Source organism: Sinocyclocheilus grahami, unplaced genomic scaffold, assembly GCF_001515645.1.
Source record: "Sinocyclocheilus grahami isolate Dianchi unplaced genomic scaffold, SAMN03320097.WGS_v1.1 scaffold13.1, whole genome shotgun sequence".
Taxonomy (NCBI): Eukaryota; Metazoa; Chordata; class Actinopteri; order Cypriniformes; family Cyprinidae; genus Sinocyclocheilus; species Sinocyclocheilus grahami.
The window spans coordinates 2,636,821-2,660,842 of record NW_015505192.1 but is presented as its reverse complement, the minus strand read 5'-3'; the positions used below and the strand labels follow the sequence as shown (position 1 = coordinate 2,660,842).

Sequence of the window (24,022 nt, the reverse complement as noted above, 5' to 3'; positions counted from 1 at the left end):
CAAACCTGTCCAGAAACACCTCACACTGAGACAGTTCCAGCTAACACATAAAGCCTATTATAATAGTGACGCAGATGTTGATAAACACATTTATTAAAATGTGTCAAATCTTGCTTTGCCATTTACCTGTGCTGTGTGCCTTCATCATTTATGAAATCAAACCCGCTGATGCCATAACTGATGAATGAAAAGGCTCCTGTGTGGTTTCCGTGACTGATGAACGACTGGTGACCAACATTCTCGTGCACCGCTCAAAAGACACCCTGTGCATTCTGCATTGAAAAACCATTATCTCACTCTGACCGGCATGTCGTGCCCAGTCTTCTTCCTCTCCACCATACCGGCCTTAATGCCAGCAGACGCTCCAACAGTGAGCGGTCAATGACCATCATGCAACAGTGAAACAATTCTCCCAATCCCTCATGAAGGAAACCACTCATCTGGGCCTTCAATCACTCATTTCATCTTATGAGCCATTAGCTTGTCCATTCAAGCTGAATTTATGCTTTCGGTGGTTAATGGCATTACAATCTGTGGGGAAAACTCAACTATGACCTGCGCACACATCTTACAATTCAGACACGATGACAGAAAACACACACTGAAGAGTGCAAAATCATAAAGACCTGTCACACCTTCCAATACGCTACTTCAAATTTAGTTTTTTTTGTTGTTTTTTTAAGTAGTAATGTGCAAAATGTGACTATCAAATAAGCAGGATGTGGAAAACCAGCCCTAAAATTGACTTACAATCTGAAAGTGTCATCATTTACTCTCCTGCGTGTCATGACAGACTTTCTTCTGAGGAACTCAAAAGTAGTAATTTAAGACAACAATAATAATAATAATAATTCGATATTGAAAGTGAACGAGCTTGAGAACTGAATCAGTCCAATTCATGAGAAAATCATTTTTGTGAACTGAATCAAACAGTGTAACATTTAAGCAATTTTTAATTTTATTTAGTTTTTTTTCTGAAAATATTTGAGTTAGGAAGTTGAGAACTGAATCAGTCTGATTCATGAGCAAATCATTTTTGTGAACTGAATCAAACTAAATTAAAAAGATCAAAATCAAAATCTACCAGTTTCAACTCAAAAAAGGATTCGTTCTCAAATTTCAGAAGCCATACAAAGCATTTAGGTGACCCAAAAAAAAAACAATTATTTACAGTTTCAATTCATGAACAAATCATTTTTGTGAACCGAACTGGACCAAATAATTCATTGAAAAGATGCAATAAAAAAAAAAAACAAAGGATTCACTTAACATTTTAAAAGCTATATGAAAAATTTTGGGACAAACAGACTGAAAATAATTCATTATTCACTGAAAACCTCAGTGAGAAGAACTTGAGAACTGAATCAGTTCAATTCATGAACAAATCATTTTTGTGAACTGAACTGGATCAAAGGATTCATTAAAAAGATCCAACTACAAAATTATTTACAAATTTTAAAAGCCACACAATAGATTTGTGTGGCAAACTGACCGAAAATTGTGTTACTTACCAAAACAATCTTTAAGTGAGTTGAACTAGAGAATTGAATCGGCCTTAAAATTATCAAATCATTTGTGTGAACTGATTTATTGAAAAGATCCAACTCAAAAAAAAAAAAAAAAAAGATTCATTAACAAATTACACATCACTACATCTGTTGAACTCTCATAATCATGCCAACAAGAGCTAAGCAGGGATGTAAATGCTTTTACTAAAAAATGATAAAATTTCAGACCTTTAACTTTCATTATCTCACACCTTACTGGTTTGAAACAACATGAAAATGACATTTGGATTAAAATATTTAAAGCCAAAAGGTTAAAAGCAAAGTCAGCTCTGGTCTAAACAGTCTGTGTGGCCCCCATGCCGTTGTCTTAAAGGATCTTAAAGGAGCCATCCAGGATCATTTATAAAATCACTCACTCAGAGTCACCCATGAATCACTAGACTAATGAAAAGCTAAATATTTATGGGCCGTATAAGAACTGGAATAGAACAGATGCAAATGAGAAAAGACGGCCGACGGAGACGGCATGTGCTCCATCACTCGCCAGCACGCCTCGGGAAAGATTAACAGCGGAATAAGGAAACCGAAGGAAAAGCTGGAGTTATCTGGAAACGGGCACCGAGGATGCCTTCCCCTGAAGGAAACTTTGAGAGCGGCGGTTGAGTGGGTGGCTGGATGGCAGAGGATTGATTTTGACAAGGATGAGGTGTTATGGAGAAAGTGAGGCAGTTATCTGATCTATTTCTGCCTGACACACACACACACACACACACACGTCTGGTTTACTATCCTTGTGGGGACTGTATACTGTAACTGTACAAACCGTATATATTCTATCGACTTCACAGAAAACTTTCTGCATTTTAACATTCTCAAAAAAATTCATTCTGTATGATTTATAAGCTTGTTTCTCCATGGGGTCCACAGAGTGACACGAGTCCCCATGAGTCTGTGTGTAAACTAGGGCTGTTGCAATTCGTCGATTTTATTAGACTATTCAGTTTTTAAAAATCCTCGACTTCATTTTGCTCGCGTCGACTAACCGGCAAAATACCAGAAGTGGCGCATTTCACAGACGCAAATCCATAAAACACATTAGACTGTTTTCCAAGGCTGCATGATATATTAAACCCATTTAAAAATCATAATTAAGCATAATTGTGAATTCACAAACGCTTTAAAAAGATTTAAATAATTATATGCGATGCAGTTCTAATACAGTATATGCGCTTTAAAGGGGTCATAGGATGCCCTTTTTCCACAAGTTGATATGATTCTTTAGGGTCGTAATGAAAAGTCTGTAACATAGTTTGGTTAAAATGTCTCAATGGTAGTGTAAAAACACCTTTTTTACCCAGTCAAAAACAGCTCTTTTCAGATCAAGCCGTTTTTGTAGCATTTTCCTTTAAATGTTAATGAGCTCTGCTGACCCCGCCCCTCTCTTCCGAGCTGCACTCAGAGAGACTGTTTACTTCAGCCGCATTCATCGTGAAACTAGCTAGTTAGCACATTATTATGAAAGGCGACTTGCTATAGCATTTCTGTCCTAAATAAATGGCCAAATATTAACGATTAAGTGGACATTTGAATGAAATGGTGCTTGGTCAATATTAAACAAGGATTAGATCGCACAGTAATGTGTAAAAATAATCATCAGGCCGTTGGCGCCCCCTGCAGGCCTTTGTTGTAATGCGTAATGTACATTAGCTCTATTGTTTATAATACATTATGTATTTTAACAATTTTGTTCAATAAAACCATACGATTTCTTGCTTTTGATACTTTATTTGAACTAATTATTATTGCCTCATTGCTATTATATATGTATTTTAAGTAATTTTAAAGGCTATTGTTCGCGTACATCTATTTTTATTACCACAAAAAAAATTATTATATAATTATAGGGCACTATGAAATCCGTTTTATTTCCAAATTCAGTTTTTCCCATTTCATTTTTCTATACTCTGTTTTAATGGTTAAAGTAAATTTTATTAATCAAAAAGCCTGTCTAATTAATTGAGTTTTACAGTTTTATCTTTACCAAATTCTGTTTTACATTATTTTCTGGATTCCATTTTAATGGTTCCATTAAATTGTATTATACTACGGGGCCGTTGAATGGAATAAGGAAACCGAAGGAAAAGCTGGAGTTATCTGGAAACGGGCACCGAGGATGCTTTCCCCTGAAGGAAACTTTGAGAGCGGCGGTTGAGTGGGTGGCTGGATGGCAGAGGATTGATTTTGACAAGGATGAGGTGTTATGGAGAAAGTGAGGCAGTTATCTGATCTATTTCTGCCTGACACACACACACACACACACGTCTGGTTTACTATCCTTGTGGGGACTGTATACTGTAACTGTACAAACCGTATATATTCTATCGACTTCACAGAAAACTTTCTGCATTTTAACATTCTCAAAAAAATTCATTCTGTATGATTTATAAGCTTGTTTCTCCATGGGGTCCACAGAGTGACACGAGTCCCCATGAGTCTGTGTGTAAACTAGGGCTGTTGCAATTCGTCGATAGGGCACTATGAAATCCGTTTTATTTCCAAATTCAGTTTTTCCCATTTCATTTTTCTATACTCTGTTTTAATGGTTAAAGTAAATTTTATTAATCAAAAAGCCTGTCTAATTAATTGAGTTTTACAGTTTTATCTTTACCAAATTCTGTTTTTCATTATTTTCTGAATTCTATTTGAATGGTTCCATTAAATTTTAATAATCAAAAGTATCTCCAATTAATTGATTTTATTTATAAAATTATAAATAAATAAATTTTAAAAAAAAAAGGTTTTTTTTCAGAAATATTGCACATTTACATTTTTCTCCTAAATAAATTCTGGTAAATAATATTTCTGGTAAATACTCCTTTAAAAAGTGTTTTTGATTATAATTTTACTATTAGTTAATTAGAACACGTGGATATGTTGTCATTCTTACACTATCATACTGAACTTTGATTTCAGTTATTTGGATTATGAGATGGACACTTGCGTCTTTAGCACTTTATGTTGCGCTTTACTTTTGGATTTCATTTGGTTTAATGAAATATAGTTTAATAAAATATTCTTAAGTAAAATTGTTGATTTTTTTTGTGGGAAATTAATCGTTTAGATTAATCGACAAATTAGTCGATAGATTAATCAAAATAAAAATAGTAATTAGTGGCAGCCCTAGTGTAAACGTGTATACACACCCACACACACACACAAACAGCTCTCAGCTGTTTGTCTTTGGTTGGGTGGATTTCCCTGGTGATCCACACCTTGTCTAGTCCTGTTGGGGAGTGAACAGATGTAATTGGCTCTGAGTGATGGAAACGCGCTCAGACTGGCCCCGTCTCCACACGGAAACACGATCAGATACCAGAAGATATAAACTGAAAGACAAACCAACAGACTCCAGAGTCCCGTTAGCCATTTGTTTATTTATTCTTATTCTTTTAATCATTTTATTAGAAAGGGGGGAATAGGATCAGTGTTATTATTGCTAACTAACTGAAATAAGTTTAAGTTGAAATACAAATTTTTTTTAAAACTGACATAAAAAGTTTAAATAAAACGATATAGAAACAAAACTACTAAAACAGTTCAAATTAAAATATAAAACTTAAAAATTAAAACATTAAAGCTGAAATAAAATACAATATAAATTAGATGAAAAATAATACAAAGAATTTACATCTATATAAAAATATAAAAAATATCTGTAAAAATAATTACATAACCAAATTACTATAACTAAAACAATTAAAAACCATATAAAATTAAATTGAAAATTTAAAATGCTGCATTGACAACTAAATGAAATAAATCATTTGAAGTACTAGAATTACTAAAACTGAATAAAAGACACTTTAAAATTAAAGCTATATAGAAATAAAAAAATAATAATGATAAAAGCACAAAAACTAAAAATAGTTTGATAACTGAAAAAGCTGAAATAAAATGCAAAATAAGTTAGATGAAAATAATAAAAAATAACTTAAAGCTATATATAGAAATCAAAATAATAATAATCGTAAAATGGCAAAAAAAAATTACAACCAAATTACTAATAATAAAACTATTAAAAATCATTTTCAGTAATTGAAAGAGTTGAACAACTTATAAAATTGAAATAAAAATTAGAAATTTTAGAAACTAACTAAAATAAATGTTATTAAATTACTAAAATGACTAATAATAACACAGAAAAAAGCTATATAAAAATATGACTAAAAAAAACGAATAAAATGACAAGCACATAACAAAACTAAAACTGACAATTAAAATAATTCAAAATATTAAAAAATAAAATAGCATATGAGCGCCACTAAAATAATACCGGGTCAAAAAAATAACAGACTGAATTTTGACTTTGTGCAGCACAACATGTCACAGCATGTGCCATACCTTCAGGCAGCGGCTCCAACAATCAGCTCATTTTTAAAGCTTTCCATTAGGGCTGTCAAAAAAATTAGAATTTCTAATATTTATTGAATTTTAAATAAAAATCCACATTTTAGGTGTGCGTTAAGGAGGCAGCCTTATCAGCGGCACACGAGATGCGATGACGATGTGAGTGTCATTGCATTTGAATGTTTTTGTTAGCCTATCCAGTTGAAGCCACTAGACTGCAGCGTTGTTAACACTAGCGTTGTTAATTACAAATATTGAATGAAGAGAGAACATCAATGTGGAGAAGATCTTGTTTACATCAAAACTGAAACCAAGCCGTTCACACAGAACGCATATTTCACGCATTTTCTAGAGGGACATCTATCACCATTGCACTCGCGTCTCGCACAAAAGCAGCCGCATGTTTAGAAAGCCATATAAAATTAATGAAAGTTCAACTTTGAAAAAACATATCTCGAGACTTAATAAATTATAAATGTGACACTGAAGACTGGAGAAATGATGCTGAAAATTCATCTTTGCATCACAGGAATAAATTACATTTGAAAATATATTACAATAGAAAACAATTATTTCAAGTTGTAAAATTATTTTACAGTATTACAGTTTTTACTGTATTGTTGATCAAATAAATCCAGCCTTGGTGAGCATAAGCGTCTTCTTTCAAAAGCATTAAGATCTTACCAACCCCAAACTTTTAAACAATATTTCACCCTCTCTCCTCTAATGCTTAAAGCATGCCAGAACAAGGAGTAACAAGCCATAAACAATCAAGTTACAAGACAAGCTAACAAAATGAAGATATTAGCAAGTCAATGAGGAGATGACTAGTAATAAAAACACTGAAGGCACAGAGGGAGGCGAAGGTGACAATGAGACTAGAGACATTCCTCCTTCACGCACGTGTCGTCTCTTAACATAACCGCAGCCCGTGACCTCTGGGCGACGGGCGCCAGACGAGCACAATCACTGTGGAGCTTTTCCTCCAGGCCGACCCCCTACAGCGGTCCCGCTCACATAATCATAAACCCAGAGCCCTCGCGTGCTCACTTACACACACACAAACACGGACACACACTGCGCTGGAGAACAGCACACACACAGACATCACATGAACAGCTGACTACAGGACTTTGGATATATGGGAGAGATATTTGCTACCTTTCTCAAAAGAATGATCAGTTAAACTTAGCATGCTCCAACAGGTAACAGCTCTCTCAGCTGGATTTCTGTCTTTGTCAAATTAAATGAGCTCAACACTCTGTTCACACAATAAAGAGCGAATAAACAACTCATCTGCTTTGACAGAATCTGAAGGAAATGTGCCGTCCATAAAGGCTTTGTACTTTACACTCATGCACTTCTGTTGTTTTTTTAATAAATCCACTTATTTGTAGTTTTTCATGACCTATATTTTGATTTTAATGTTCAGAATATAATATTATATATATACACACCTATGTTACAACACATAAATATTATACTGTATATTTAAATCAAATTTTTCCTCGAATTTGTCGAATTTAAAATAAAAATCCGCATTCGAATTTTAGGTGTGCGTAAAGGAGGCTGTTAATCAGCGGCACACGAGATGCGATGACGATGTGAGTGTCATTGCATTTTAATGTTTTTGTTAGCCTATCCAGTTAAAGCCACTGGATGCGGCCGCTGTTGCGTTGTTAATTACAAATATTGCGGGAAAAGAGAACAAATGCGGAAAAGATCTTGTTTACGTCAAAACTGAAACCAAACCGTTCTCACACAACGCATATATCGTGCATTTTCTAGAGGGACATCTATCAGCGTTGCACTCGCGTCTCACACAAGAGAGCCGCATGTTTAGAAAGCCATGTAAAATGAATGCAAGTTCAACTTTTAAAAAACATGTCTCGAGAATTTGTGGCAATTATTTTGCATCCCACTGCATCATGTTTTTAAATGAAAAAAAGTGCTCTTTGTGATTAGTTTTCGGTCTTTTGTTTTAAACTATACATATACATATATGATGCTGTTTTGTTTCTAATTGTTAAGCAACGTAATTATATATTGTTTATAAACATTATGCACTTTTTTTCAAAGATAGTTGTATTGTTTTATTGCTTAGAAGAAACATGCATTATTCGGCCCTTTGTATTAAACTATGCATACATTCTGTTTTGTTTATAGTTGTTTAACCAACTTAATTATAATTGGTTTATAAACATTATTTTAAACACTATGCACTTGTTTTCCACAAATAGTCATGTTATCCTATGCTTTGAATAAACGTGCATTAGTAATATTTTGCTCGATACGCCCTCTTGTGGCCTCAGAAGAGAAGCCAAAAGCTTTTCTTCACCCTAACTGAAATTATGCATTTTAAATTCGTATATTTAAATATATATATATATACACACACACACACGCATATATATATATATACACACATGCTGACCAAACCAACCAAAACCAAACGACACTCACTCCACTGACAACGTTAGTTTTTGCATTGTAATGTATTTTTTTATTACCTTTTTTATTTTTCAGAAGTATATATGCATATATTTTTATATATATTTACAGAATTATATTATTTATAATATATATAATATATTTACAGAATTAATATAAAATTAATAGATTTTAAAAATACAGAATATTTTAAGTAGAACAGTTATTTATAAACTGTATAAATATAAATTATAAACATAAATTACTTAAACTATACAAATTTAAATATTTCACAATATTACTGTTTTTACTGTGTTTTTCACCCAATAAATACTGCACTCTTTTAGCTAACTGTATTATCAAAGTATGAGCAAATTATTAAGAGTACCTAACAAATCAAATTAATATGCACAAGTAGTTTCTTGTCACCATTACAACTCAACCTGCTACATAACATGCCCCAGAACACAATATCAGCCATCTACCTCATTCCCAAAGCAGACCCTAAGTTAACAAAGCATGGACTTCCTGAGAGTTGACTTGTGCTGGCTGCTCTCCTCTGATCATTCTCCTGTTTCAGAGAGCATCAGCTTATGACAGAGAATTCATTTGGCCAGAGAGGAGACCTCGTATCCCAGCAGCTCTTTCTCTGATCCTTTAAAGCACGAGATCGACCCTCCACAGAGAAGCTGAAATCTCCCAGCAGTCTTCAGAAAGGACCGGGGGCCGTGTTCACACGAGTGTCTGGTGTGCGGCTCTTACCTTTGAGGCGTGACGGCGCTCGCTGCAGTCTGGATGCTGGCAAACCACACACTCCTCATCCTGAGCGGGCTTCTCATCTACAACATTAAATCACACACACATACACATGAAAACACCTGATGAACCCAATGTGAAACTCTACATTTTCTAAAAATAAATAAATAAAAATTGAGTTGCTATGTGGTTGCTAGGGCATTTTGGATCTGAAGTTTTAATGGTTAAACTAAAACCACTAAAAAAAATTGATACATGAAATAAAATAAGCATTAACTAAAATAAAATATTTTTATACACATACTGACCAAACCAACCAAAACCAAACGACACTCACTCCACTGACAACGTTAGTTTTTGCATTGTAATGTATTTTTTTATTACCTTTTTTATTTTTCAGAAGTATATATGCATATATTTTTATATATATTTACAGAATTATATTTATAATATATATAATATATTTACAGAATTAATATAAAATTAATAGATTTTAAAAATACAGAATATTTTAAGTAGAACAGTTATTTATAAACTGTATAAATATAAATTATAAACATAAATTACTTAAACTATACAAATTTAAATATTTCTCAATATTACTGTTTTTACTGTGTTTTTCACCCAATAAATACTGCACTCTTTTAGCTAACTGTATTATCAAAGTATGAGCAAATTATTAAGAGTACCTAACAAATCAAATGAATATGCACAAGTAGTTTCTTGTCACCATTACAACTCAACCTGCTACATAACATGCCCCAGAACACAATATCAGCCATCTACCTCATTCCCAAAGCAGACCCTAAGTTAACAAAGCATGGACTTCCTGAGAGTTGACTTGTGCTGGCTGCTCTCCTCTGATCATTCTCCTGTTTCAGAGAGCATCAGCTTATGACAGAGAATTCATTTGGCCAGAGAGGAGACCTCGTATCCCAGCAGCTCTTTCTCTGATCCTTTAAAGCACGAGATCGACCCTCCACAGAGAAGCTGAAATCTCCCAGCAGTCTTCAGAAAGGACCGGGGGCCGTGTTCACACGAGTGTCTGGTGTGCGGCTCTTACCTTTGAGGCGTGACGGCGCTCGCTGCAGTCTGGATGCTGGCAAACCACACACTCCTCATCCTGAGCGGGCTTCTCATCTACAACATTAAATCACACACACATACACATGAAAACACCTGATGAACCCAATGTGAAACTCTACATTTTCTAAAAATAAATAAATAAAAATTGAGTTGCTATGTGGTTGCTAGGGCATTTTGGATCTGAAGTTTTAATGGTTAAACTAAAACCACTAAAAAAAATTGATACAGAAAAAAAAAACCAAACATGGTTCAGTATCACTTTATTATTGACTGGATGAAAAGGTGCACAATGCAAAACTAAAGCAATTGACCACACTATAAATATCCGTTTAATGAAAGCTAATTATTTCACACGCTTTAAGATCGATGTGTCTGTACGCAGATGAGGATTTCAAGACAGTTTGCAGCCCCATACTTTAGTGATTCTCTGTAGAAGTCCACCCAACAACAACTTTCCATTCTCCTCTCCGCCTACAGATTCATTATTCTCAGGAAAATTCCCAACATCATTTCCATCTGGAGATCTAAACCAGCTAAAATGTGTGCCCTCTTCAATAATATGCCTCACCATCCAATCTTTTAGACTGAATCAAGGGCATCATGAATCAAAAACTTGTGGCAAAACCTAAAATCACGTGAGTCATCAGTGTCTGCTTGCTCCAACCACTTTATTGTTTTTGTATCATTGTTCCTCATATGTATGGTTTGCAAAGCCCCAAGTATCACACTTCAGTGATGATAAAACATCTTCATATTATAAAACAGGTGGAGAAAAAGCATAATTTTTTTACAGTCCCGGCTGAAAAATTCAGTTTAAGGTATAGGAACAGTTTGTTGTAGCATGGTGCCATGTTTAAAAAATAAAAATAACAAAAATATAATAAAAAAAGTAAAAGTAATTTTAAAAAGTTTTAACTAAATTACTACCTGAGAGACTAGGTAATCTTACAATGGTATTTGACTTCACATAATACTACTACTACTAATAATAATAATATAAACAAAAATTCACATTTAAATATTTCATATTCAAAATAAGAAAAGAGACAATTTTTACATAATGCAAAAAAAATAACAACAAGCTACACGATGAGTTACATGCCGAAGTTTAATACTTTAGATAGTGACGTACTGAACCCCTAAACCAAAGTATGAGCATTCGAACTAGCGATGCTTGTCTTAGCAAGCGCCTCTAATAATCACACAAATAAGTGGCCCATAAAACAAAGGCTTACAGTTCCCAACCGACAATCCCACAGTCCTTCAGCCTAATCATACTCTTCCTCAAAGAAGACCACACAGCAAGGACCCTCGACCTGGACTGTACCATGTTTACCATGTATAGGCAGAGTGGAGGTTTCTAAGAGCATGTTTACGCATCGCTTTTGTACAGGCTTTTATGAGGAATGTGAGGAATGCCTCAGATCAGCGGTGAATTTATCCCCCTGTTCTGGAGCACTGGGACGGCTGGCACACTACTGGAACTGTCTGATGGCCTTCCTCCTCCTCCTCCTCCTCCTCCTCCACCTCCTCTCTGAAGGCTAAAGCGCCCCATCAGCCGGAGACGCCAGTGTGAGTTATGTAACTCAAGGCGTCTGCTGGAAGACAGATAGCAGACGGCAACAGACTGCCAAAATTACGAGGTGCTTCACTTGAATGTCAGATGCAGCCAACTGCTGCGTCACCACACGGGACAGCAAAACTGCTTACACTCAAGAACAAGCCATATCTATATATAAAATAAAACCAGACAAGGTGAACAGGATCCCACTAAACTGACTTTTGACTATTATGAGTTTATCTGTACCCTCACTGTAAAAAATTACCAGTAGATTTTACAGTAAAATACTGGCAACAGTGTTGCCAGCCAGTTACTGTAATTTTTACAGTAGTGCTGCTGTAATTTAATTTACAGTAATTTTTTTTATTTAATTTTATTTAAATTTCCTGTATTTTCTGATTACAGTGATTTTACAATTGCTGTATTTTTTACAGTAAACAACTTTAGTGTGTGATGTTGATATAATATTAATGAAAAATAATGACTGGCAGCTGAATTTTAAATTTAAACCATTTATTAACTGCATAAGCTTTAAACAATATTTAAGCGCTTACAAATACACAACTAAATACTTTTTCGTTTCTAAAGGAAAGGAACAAGAGTGATGCTTCCTTTTTCATGCATTAGATGAGAAGTTGCATTAAACAGCCTCTCACTGTTTTACTATTTTTACAATCGGTGCAAAAAAGGAAAATGTGCTGGTAATTTTCTTCCAGGACATTTTCCAGTAATTTCATGGACATTTCCATTAACCCTAAAACACAACACTATATATGAAGTGCAAATTTCAAAATACAGGTAAACAGGTACAAGAGTAAAAAATAAATAAGGAAAAAATATTTCATATTAATATAGTAAATTGTGCCCTAAATGTTTTTTTTTTTTTAAACAATGAGAGTGTTTAAAATAAGAAAGTCATATTGTGAGAAATAAAGTTACGAGGAACAAAGCTGCAAATGTGAGCTAAAGAGTCTAAATGTATAATATCATTTTATATAATTAATATACAGACTCAAATTATGAGAACATCACAATTGCAAGAAAAATAATTCTACAAAATTATTTGGAACGGAAATTGGCAATATTTCAAGCAAAATTTTGGTTGAAAATGCAATACCAATTATTTTAAATTAACATTTAACATCTGGTTTTCAACAAAAAGAGAGAAATGGTCAAAATGTAACAAATACAAAAGTATTGTAAGATTCCATATCCTAAAGTAATTTTGTATTTGTTAAATAAAAATACATTCTAGTTTTTTTCTCCTTTTGCTGAAAACCGAATGTAAAATGTCATTTTAGTGCACAGTCAACCAAAAATTTCCCAAGCTGTTTGTTTGTGTGTGCCTATTTTATAGGCACCAAGGAACTCATTATGGATTTCAGGAGAAGGGCACCCCCTCTGCAGCCTCTCATCATCAAGCGGACAGAGGTGGAGAGGACTGTTCGCTATAAGTTTTTAGGCTTTTACATTTCAGAGAACGTAAACTGGGCTAAAAACTCTGCGACAACCGTGAAAAGAGCGCAGCAGAGACTGTATTTCATCAGACTGTTGAAGGCGGCCAGACTTAGATCTCAGCTCCTCATCTGTGTCTATAGAGGCCTCGTCGAGAGTATTCTTACCAGTGGTATAACAGTGTGGTACAGCAATACTACCCTGGCTGAGAGGAAATCATTGCAACAGGTCATAAAAACTGCAGAGAAGGTTTCTAACCTCCCTTCTATGGACTCTATATATACGCAACGCTGCAGACAGAAAGCACAGAGCATTCTCAAGGATAAACATCACCCAACTCATGAGCTGTTTAAATGGGTGGATATGGGCTACAACCTGAGACAACGCAGGCCTGTGAGTATTAGTACTAATAGGGCCCGTTTGTTCAAGAGCTTCTTTCCAGCCACTGTTAGGTTAGTGGCACAGGACATCATCCCATCCCATAACTCTCTCTAACTTTGGAGGACAGGTATTTTCTATCTTGCCTGTCTATGGATATAGACATTTTATAGAGATATGTTTGTCTCCTATTATTCCCTTAAATGTGAATTTTTTATTTTTACATTTTTTTTGAAAGCTTGACTCTGTGAAACACACAAGAAATTCCAATGTACCTGTACTACACTGTACCTGTGCAAATGGCAATAAATTCAAATTCAATTAAATTTAGACACTTCCCAAGCAAATAAAACTACATGCATTAAGATTTTAAACATGCGGTCTGCTTGAAAAACTAAAAATGCAACGTGCACATTTTTATTCAGGCCATTGACAGAAAACTGACAGTCTTTGACCACACAGACTTCATGCCTTCAGCCATACTGCTTCTTACACAACATGCAGAGAGGACTTAGGAGGCCACACACTTGAATCCTGAGTATATACACAGTAATTAGGCATCACAGATCAGATTTCATTTCTCCAGTGAGGAGAGTGAGTCCAGCTGACTGACAAGAAGAGTGAGGTGAGGTGAGACAGACAAGACGATCACGGATGATTTAGTTTCGAAACAAAATGCAAAAGCGCCTGTTTGGCAATATTTTGGATTTTGAAAAGCCTGTTGACTTTTGCCGTTTATCTAAGGTGATTTTGGAAGTTTTTTTAAACATTTGTATCTTATTTAATTGGTTACACATTGTTCGCTGTTTTTTACTTTATTTAAACTTTGTGTCATTTATTAAAAAAATTGACATCAAGGTGTATGCCGTGCCTACAAGCTTTCTTACTCGTTTTGCTAATAAACGTTCTACGTTTCTTATTTATTTGGTTATATATTATACATGTTTACATAGGTATACAAAATTGGAAATAGGCTATTTAAACTTTATGCAAGTTATTTGTTATTTTATATTAGGCATAGCCTGCCCTATAGCATGGTGTATTTTTATTTGTTTTGTTAATAAAAGTTCTATGTCTTATATATAGGCTAAAGTGAGTTTGACGTTGTATTTTGTAGTTGCATTCAAGCAATTGACGCCGAACTGCCGCCAATTCGAAAGTGAAAGTAAAATGTGCACGGCGCTTTTAAGCTATTTAAAAGCGAGAAAAGAGGAGGAAAAGAGGGAGAATTCAAACAAACAATTGCTTTACGCCGAATTGCCACTATTTGAAAGTGAAAATAAAATGCATACGCAGCTTTTATAAGCTATTTAAAAGCGAAGGAAATCGAGGAGAAAAGGGAAAGCCCCCGCGGTGATACCGGTATTGTCACACGTCGATTAACCGGTGGGAAAATTTCCTCACCGTCCCAACCCTAACATTAATACGACCAATTTGAAGCTAATCTTACAGCAATGGGCCTCATAAGATAACTGTGTAATCCACTGAGTTTGTGACATTTTCCCATCACCATATAAAATGCATACGCAGCTTTTATAAGCTATTTAAAAGCGAAGGAAATCGAGGAGAAAAGGGAACGCCCCCGCGGTGATACCGGTATTGTCACACGTCGATTAACCGGTGGGAAAATTTCCTCACCGTCCCAACCCTAACATTAATACGACCAATTTGAAGCTAATCTTACAGCAATGGGCCTCATAAGATAACTGTGTAATCCACTGAGTTTGTGACATTTTCCCATCACCATTACCAACTCAAACACCAAAGTGAGCCACGACCCACCATTATAATCCCCCAGACTAATTATGGCATTTGAGAGGACAAGTATGCACTTAGAAATGCAGTACGCTCCTCTTCTCTAGGCCGCAGTGGCCAGAGAGCGGCTCCCAGTAATGGATGGGCCTTAATTAAAGGTCTTATGGATGGAAGAGATCAAAGAGGAGACTCATTGCTGCAGTTTTGCATCTCTGTTTAAGTGTCCCAAATGTTCAGGTAGAAATCTAGGTTGTGTAAGTGACAAACAAATAAAGCATGGAGGACTGAATTATGGGCTAATGAAAAACAGCATCACCATTTACTATATTAACAGGGATAAGGCATGGGCAAGAGTAGTGAAGAACATGGATGTGACAGCAATGATCGACCATGATAGCACATTTTCAACTTCAAAACACACAAATCCAAGGCAGCAAAGTAAAAAAGAGGTGTGGAAATGTTGAAAAAGAGCGCTACAAAACAGCAGGACACAATGCAATGGCTGAAGACATCCATCTGACGCATGCATATATGAACAAGGGATGCAATGATATTAATATTGTTAAAAAGTAGATTATTTCTAATATAATTATTAGTGTGTAATAAAATGCCATATCATACTGAAAAGAAAGAATGCCAAATTAGCTTCACCCGTTGAAGTCACTGCTATGTTGTATTTGTCTGTCAACCTATTGTTTTTTCCAACTTGTGATTATGAGATGAAAACATGAATGATTTTACTAGTTGGAAATGATGTTTTACAGTATACATTAATGCACCAAGCTGTTCTGTTGCTTGTCAGCTATAAAAGTCCTGCTGAAAAGTGACTAACTGGTTTGCTAGTCAGTTTACGCTGGTCTCTCAGCCTAGCCAAGCTGGTGTTTAGCTGAAAAAAAATGCACTAAACCACTCTAAAACCAACCAAAATACTAGGCTGGGATACCAACTAAGACCAGCTTAGGCTGGTTTAAGATGGTTTTTGTTGTAGTTGTTTTTTCGTTTTGAGACGTTTCTTCAAGAAAGTTTTACTAACATTCCCAATTATAAAATTATTATTTTTTTTTTTTCTGAATGTTCCCTGAATGTTCAAAGCGCCCAATTTTTTAAATAGTTTCGAAGACATTTTTACTTTATACGAATGTTGTGTATATATGAACGAACATCACATTTTATCAATTTGCAAACATTATGGAAATGTTACTTTTAATGTTCTCTGAACCTTCTGAAACCAGGAGTAACATTTAAAAAATGCTAGATCATCAAAATAAAACATTTCAGAAGAACGTTGTATGTAAAAATAACATTTCTGTGCTAACATTCTTAGAACGTAACTAAAGACCAGATGACTTTGAGCGATCCTTCTATTAATGTTAATAGAAGAATGTTTGTTCATAGCTTTGAAAGAACCTCACTGTTAATAAAATAAGCTCACGGTTATTAAAATAAGCTATATTGCTTGGTGGAATAACTGTCTATTATAATTATTAATAAAAAATACACTGAACAAAATTATAAACGCAACACTTTTGTTTTTGCCCCCATTTTTCATGAGCTGCACTCAAAGATCTAAGACTTTTTCTATGTACACAAAAGGCCTATTTCTCTCAAATATTAGGAGTGGACCAACATTCCACAGGTCACAATCAACAACCTGATCAACTCTATGTGAAGGAGATGTACTGCACTGCGTAAGGGAAAATGGTGGTCACACCAGATACTGACTGGTTTTCGAACCCCTAATACAGTAAAACTGCACATTTTAGAGTGGCCTTTTATTGTGGCCAGCCTAAGGCACACCTGTGCAATAATCATGCTGTCTAATCAGCATCTTGATATGCCACACCTGTGAGGTGGATGGATTATCTCGGCAAAGGAGAAGTGCTCACTAACACAGATTTAGACAGATTTGTGAACAATATTTGAGAGAAATAGCCCTTTTGTGTACATAGAAAAAGTCTTAGATCTTTTGAGTTCAGCTCATGAAAAATGGGGGCAAAAACAAAAGTGTTGCGTTTATAATTTTGTTCAGTATAATTTATTGAAAATTGTTGCATTTTATCATATTGCAGTTTCAGCCGTTTAATAAATGCAACTGAGGCTGTCTTATGTTACGCCAACAACACACTTCGTGATCAAATAAATAATGGTTTGCTTTGATCTAAAATACGTCTAAAAATATTCCTTATTATGACTTAGAAAATGCTTTTTTTATTAAGCCAAAATCTTCTGCAGGATCTGTAGTGTACAAGAGTGAACATTTTCATTCCTCCTCACAGCTGGGACCTTAAATTTTTCCCTCAGGCTCCAACAGCGGCGCTCCATCAGTCAAACAGATCGAACAACTTCAACTGTAAGTTCACGGCTAAATTACTGCTAATCTCATTCATTCAGCGAGTCTAATAGCAGTACAACCACTTATACCAGGACCTGGAGGAAGAACAATATGCTAATAGCACTGTCTTAAGCCTATTTTTGTGTGTGAAAAAAACAAGTTGAAAGCGTGACAGAGTGAGGGATGATGGGAAAGCTGCTGAACGGTGGAGGGAACTCCCAGGTGGGACACATCCCACAGATTTGGGTAAGCATCATATTGCCAGTGTTATATCAAGAGTATTATCTCTTTATACAAACTTGGTTCGTTTGAAAATCTACAAAACACAATGACTGCTAAAATTATAAATACACTCTAAAAATGGTGCTAAATAGCATTAAAAGTGGTTCATTGGCTCATAATCATAGGGGAACCACTTTAAGTGCTATATAGCACCTATTTTTAAAAGATGTTATACAGCACCTTTGTCAAATGGACTTCTAGGAAGAACCATAAGAAGGAACCCCATTCATAGATTTTAGATCTCTTACTTGTTTACTATGAATGGGAATTTACTACAATGGCAAAAGCGGTTTGTTTTGAATCACTTTTATGCTTCTCTGAGGTCAAAAATTATTGTGTGGGGGCCCTGGAATATTTCCTTATGGGGGGGCCTTGGGGGCGAAAAAGTTGAGAAGAACCACGTTATCATCAGGAAATACATTGTATTTAGTTTTTAATCCTTTACCCAACTAAAGAGAGAGTTTGAGAAACTTTAATGAACTATACAGGGGCCTAACGGGTTCTTTGTATGGCAGTGGTGCTATATAGAACCTCAACCGCACCAAAGAACCGCTGAAGAACCTATTTGTGTGCATGTGTGTGTGTGTGTGTGTGTGTAGGCCTATATACTGTATGTGATGCTAAGTTTGTTCTCTCCGGGTCTATTAAGTAATTCAGAAAGACATTTAAAATATGAAAAACATGCATTTAATTTGTGAATTAAACATAATGCTGATATTTTTTGTCCGGCTTAAAGTTAAAAATGTTAACATGGGTAAACTGCCCAGAAATTGTAAGGAATAAAAAAAATTAAATAAACAAATAAAAAAAACTTGACAAATGTTGTTTGCCAAAATCTTTCATAATAATTTCATTTTAAAAATGAAACAATTAAGCAATTGTGTTTTAAAATATTACTTGAGAAACATTTTAACTTCTATAAAACGATGATTAAGTTGTCAAGCACACATTTTAAATATGCAATGAAAGTGTTTTAGTACTTTTTATGAGAATGTCACACCACTTGACTTTTTGGAGTCCAGCTTTTGTTAAAAATGGTATAAACGGTGCAAAAATGTAAGAATCCAACATAAATTACATTTCTATGACCTTGTCACGTTTTAAACTAGATTTTAAAAAGTCGTTTTTTCCTTATGTCACTGATCCACATTTGATTTGCAATGCACGCACATATTAATTAAATGCAGAGCCAGGTTGCACATTTCAAACAGGCCGGATCTGGCTGCATCTCCTTTGATCTTCACAGTATTCTGTTGCATTGTAACTTCACTGGCTCGGTAAGCGTGCACGCTGTTTGCATCTCAGCGATTAACAAAAGAACTACAACAAGACCAATGCACCCATTTGATCCAGCGATCGCATTCGATTCTGTGGTGTTTCTATCGATCTATATCGAAACTCACTCTAACCTGTTGCATTGTAAAGCTTCATCATCGACCCGCGGAGCCAAATAAGCTCGTCCTTTCAGCAGCAGCAGGACTTTCAATTCACTCCAATGTCGCTTTCATCCCCTCAGAAAGGTGTTGAATCTACTGCACCGCCGCTGTCTTCTGTAAATCCTTGCTTGGTGGGACAGGACTGGCGATTAGCAGCGTGAAAGTTTCTCGCTGCTTTGTCTGAGCTGCTCCCTCTGCTCTGTCTCAGCCGTGGAAAGCGTTTTCCATTCATTCAAACCACCTTTAATCAAGAGATCCAGCTGCACTGTCTGCGTTCAGCCGCTAGAGGCGCCAAAGAGAGCCTCGTGCACAGAATTCATTTTACCGCAATTTCTCATTCTATTTTTTTTACGCACCACTTAGGTTCTTAATTGAATATTTTATGTCTATGTAATACACATTAATATAAAATTATGCGACTTTTTGTAGGAATCAAGTTCCACACTCTATAATTGCTTTCATATCATTGCTTTTACCCTCGGCGGTAGTAGTTCAGAAGTATGGGGGTAGAATTGTTGCAAATAAATAGATTATGATCCACAAATAAATGTAAAGCGATTAACAAAAACCAAACACATTCACATAATAAATAGAATGACATCCACGAATAAATCTTAGCGTTTCACAAACATGAATTAAATTCACCAATAAAAAAAATATTCACAAATATATATTTTATTCTACAAACACAACTTTGCCTGGCATTTATTTGTGAATCGCGTCCTGTGCATTTGTAGATCGCTGCAGGCATTTGTGGATTTTGATACATTTCTAGCGTCAAGACCATAGACTGGATAAAAACATGGACGTAGTGTCCGTGACGTCACTAGTAGTTTTCTGAAGAGCGTTTTTGAAGCTCAAAGTGGGCGGAGCCTGTCACTCAAGTGGCCACGCCCTTAATTATGCAGAATTTTAAGGCTTAATATAATTTAAACGGATGAGTTATAAAAAAAATTCGCCCACCTCACATTTGTCATGAAGGGCAAAATTAGCTATATAGACCAAAATAATTTTTTGAACCAGGCTGTAAACGTTTTTTTCTGCTGTAAATTTGGGCATTTTAACATGGGGAGTCTACAGGATTGACAGCCAGCCTCTAGCGGCCAGTTGATGAATTACAGTTTAAGTCACTTCCATGTTGGCTTCACGAGAGAGCGCGGGAGGTTGCCGCTTGGTCAAGATACACAACAATCCACAAATGTATGGACTTCACCCACCAATCGTAGCACGTTCTTGCTATAGCCAATCACGTTTTGCTTTACAATCAGGGCGGTCTCCTCGAAGTAACTTAATTCATCCGCATTGGCTACCCGCATTGGCTCAAATAGGAAACATAAGGGCCATTAAAATTCGGTACAGTAAAAGATGTTTAAAATTGGATTTCGTTAGACCATCAGACTGTCTATCAAGCCAAGCCACAGTATTATATTTTACATGTCAACCAAATAACTGGATTCAACCTCATGATAAACATGCGAGTTTGTGTAATAGGTTAAATTGCTGACACACAACAGTCAAAACAAAAGCGTTTGCAGTTTTTCAGTCAAGCCGTTTAAATGATGTATATGAGCAGCTAGCTATGTAACTATGTATAAAGCATTATAAATTATATTTTCAAACATGAATTAAAAGTATTACAAAGTTGCCATTGTTTGGGGAGGAAAAAATATACGTGGGTCCTTTTTTAAATGTGGTGCAGGTGTGTTGAATATGAATGCATTTATTTATTGGTTAAAACACTTGATCAGATCATGCAAACAGTATTTCATATGAATCAGACTTACTAGTTTTGATTGTAAAATTTGCTTAACAGCATCCGAAGTAAACGCATTGTTTTTATTGACATCGTTCACTCACATCTCCCCAGTAGGCTACACACTGGAGTGATGCTGATCAGGTACCCAGATGGACATTTGGGCCAACTGCTATTATACGTGTTATTATGCTCTATATTTGTCACCGCGATTGTGCTTTAAAAGGCCGAATAAGCCATTGTGCCATGTCTACTCTGCTCGCAGTGCTGTGCTGCAACTGCAACTGGACGCATCAAAGCAAATATACGAATCATTTGTCCTTCATAGTGTCGTGCCTCGTCCAGTGTACACAGTATTGCTGATTATAATGATTTCTATTTGCTTTGGTCGCGTGGCGAGGGTATTACTGATGATGCTCGGGATATATCAATGATCATAAATTGTGATCCTGATGTGATCCCTCCCCCCTCCCACTAACACACTGGGACCTGCACCAGTCACTTTGTCACTTTGTGCAGCATTGATCTGCTCACTACGTCATTCAGCATTGAACTGACCTAATTCAATTACCCCTTCTGAAAGTTTAAATAAAGAACTCTCTGAGATTTTTGTCACTTTAATCAGTCTGAATAACCTCTTTGCACTACAATCATTATATCTGCACTGTTTGTTTACTTCACTGGTTTGCACTCTATCGGCCATGTGCCTTGTGCTGCTTTATTATTATTTTTTTACATGACCTTATTTGTATATTTGTATAGTTGTGTTTTATATTTAATCTGTATCTATCTGTATTTATGTTCTACTGTTAGTGTTATCTGTATGCACCAAGGGTCTGAGAGTAACACAGTTTCAATTCTCTGTATGTATGTGCTGTACATGTGGAAGAATTGACAATAAAGCAGACTTGACTTGACTTGAAATGCAAAGAAGCCTTATACTCCTACAATCTTTTGGAAACCACACAAACAGCACTTCGGCTCCTTTTGAACGAAGTGTCCACAGAATGCAGTTCCTTACAAGGGTGCAAAATGAATCTGGGCTGCGTTCAGCCCCGATAAAACGGTGCAAAACGTTTTTTAAATGGAAACGGTGGTGCGTTGAATCAGGAAACATGTCGTTCAAATCAGAAACCGTAGCAAAACCTTGTGCGCACCGTTTCTTCAAATTCTTCAAAAAGAACACAAAGAATGTCCTTCTCGGCTGTCATAGTTGCAACTCTTGCGTCATCAGAACAGGGTGTTCAACGCACCACCGTTTCCATTTAAAAAACGTTTTGCACCGTTTTTGTCGGGGCTGAACGCAGCCCTGCTCTCGTCGTGATTGTAAAGCAAAACGTGATCGGCTATAGCGAGAACGTGCTACGATTGGTCAGCGAAGTGTGGCTGTTATCTGATAGGCTTGAGCACATGGTGGGTGGAGTCACGCATTTGTGGATTGTCAGCATCTTGACACAAGAAATGTTTCAAAATCCACAAATGCACGCACCGATCCACAAAGGCACAGCGTTCTACAAATGTACAGGACAAGATTCACAAATGAATGCCACGCAAAGTTATTTTGTGACATAAAAATATACAAACCCGATTCCAAAAATGTTGGGACACTGTACAAATTTTCCACTCTTGTAAGAATCAGAAGAAAATGAAAGCAAATTCATTGAATTTCTAGGCCAATCATCTTGCTGCATATTTCGGAGGGCGTGTACAGACTATTAGGTTCCTCTGAGTTCTACTTCCGCGAATTAAGGATAGCTTTCATGATGAACGTGTTGCATTTCTTTACGGTTTTATTTCTGGTGTCTAATATAACATTAGCAGCATCAGGTTTGAGTTGGCTGGACGAGGTTTTGAATATTCTGGGTAGAGAAATGGTTCCGTATTTTCTAGAAACATTCATTTCTATGCTAAATGGATTTTTTGATACGGATCATCTGTCTTTTGATTCTAAACGTGAGTAACAGCTTAAACTAATTGATCATATTTATGTTTATAAGTTAAGCTTTATTAGCACATCCAAGCTAAATCTAAATACGTCAACACATAGCCTATAATTTGTTTTAAGGGAGTGACTTGCCTTATAAATCTGGGCTGTTTTATAAAGTAAATTGCAAGCCCAACACATCTCATGGCAGTAACTTTATTTTACGTTTTCGTGAATTAGTGGTTAACAGTATTGGGGGTAACGCATTACAAGTAACGCGAGTTACGTAATCAGATTACTTTCTTCAAGTAACTTGTAAAGTAACGCATTACTTTTTAATTTACAAGAGAATATCTGAGTTACTTTTTCAAATAAGTAACGCAAGTTACTTTTTTTTCCTCCAATTTATTGATTGACAGCTCTCCTGTCCCCATGTTGAGAGAAATCAGAAGATGTTACTGGAGATCTAAAATAAATATGAATATGCATTAATTCATCTCACTCGCTAAAAAAAAAAACACAGATTCAGTATTCCTCAAAATGAATAAAAATAATGCAACTCAGAATATGACGCAAACCTGCAATAATTAAATGTTAAACAACACCCATTCTATTAACCAATGTCTTTGCTTTTGACCTCCGATGATCCAGTTCAACCATACTAATAAGCAAAAATTACTCTAGAAAAACATTTGTGTCTTTTATTGCTGAAGTGTGTTGAATTTCTTCTTCTGCATTCTACGAACGTAAATGTATGCTTTTATATTTGCCAAAAATATAACTTTTTTATTTTAAAAACAAACAAGCAAGCCCTGTCCAGATTTAAAAAGTAACGCAAAAGTAACGTAACGCATTACTTTCCAAAAAAAGTAACTAAGTAACGTAATTAGTTACTTTTTTATGGAGTAACGCAATATTGTAATGCATTACTTTTAAAAGTAACTTTCCCCAACACTGGT

At 35.5% G+C, this 24,022-nt stretch overlaps 2 protein-coding genes across 2 annotated transcripts in view; one reads left to right on the top strand and one right to left on the bottom strand.

The window, feature by feature from the left end:
* Positions 1-19,599, bottom strand: part of LOC107599151 (pleckstrin homology domain-containing family G member 5-like) — a 78,795-nt gene extending 59,196 nt beyond the window's left edge. Inside the window, exon 1 of the mRNA XM_016290679.1 lies at positions 19,360-19,599. Coding sequence (XP_016146165.1) covers positions 19,360-19,368 — 9 coding nt within the window. The 5' untranslated portion in view covers positions 19,369-19,599. The remainder of the gene's footprint in view (positions 1-19,359) is intronic.
* Positions 19,600-22,900: 3,301 nt separating this feature from the next.
* Positions 22,901-24,022, top strand: part of LOC107599534 (torsin-1A-like) — an 8,440-nt gene continuing 7,318 nt past the window's right edge. Inside the window, exon 1 of the mRNA XM_016291161.1 lies at positions 22,901-23,092. Coding sequence (XP_016146647.1) covers positions 22,903-23,092 — 190 coding nt within the window. The 5' untranslated portion in view covers positions 22,901-22,902. The remainder of the gene's footprint in view (positions 23,093-24,022) is intronic.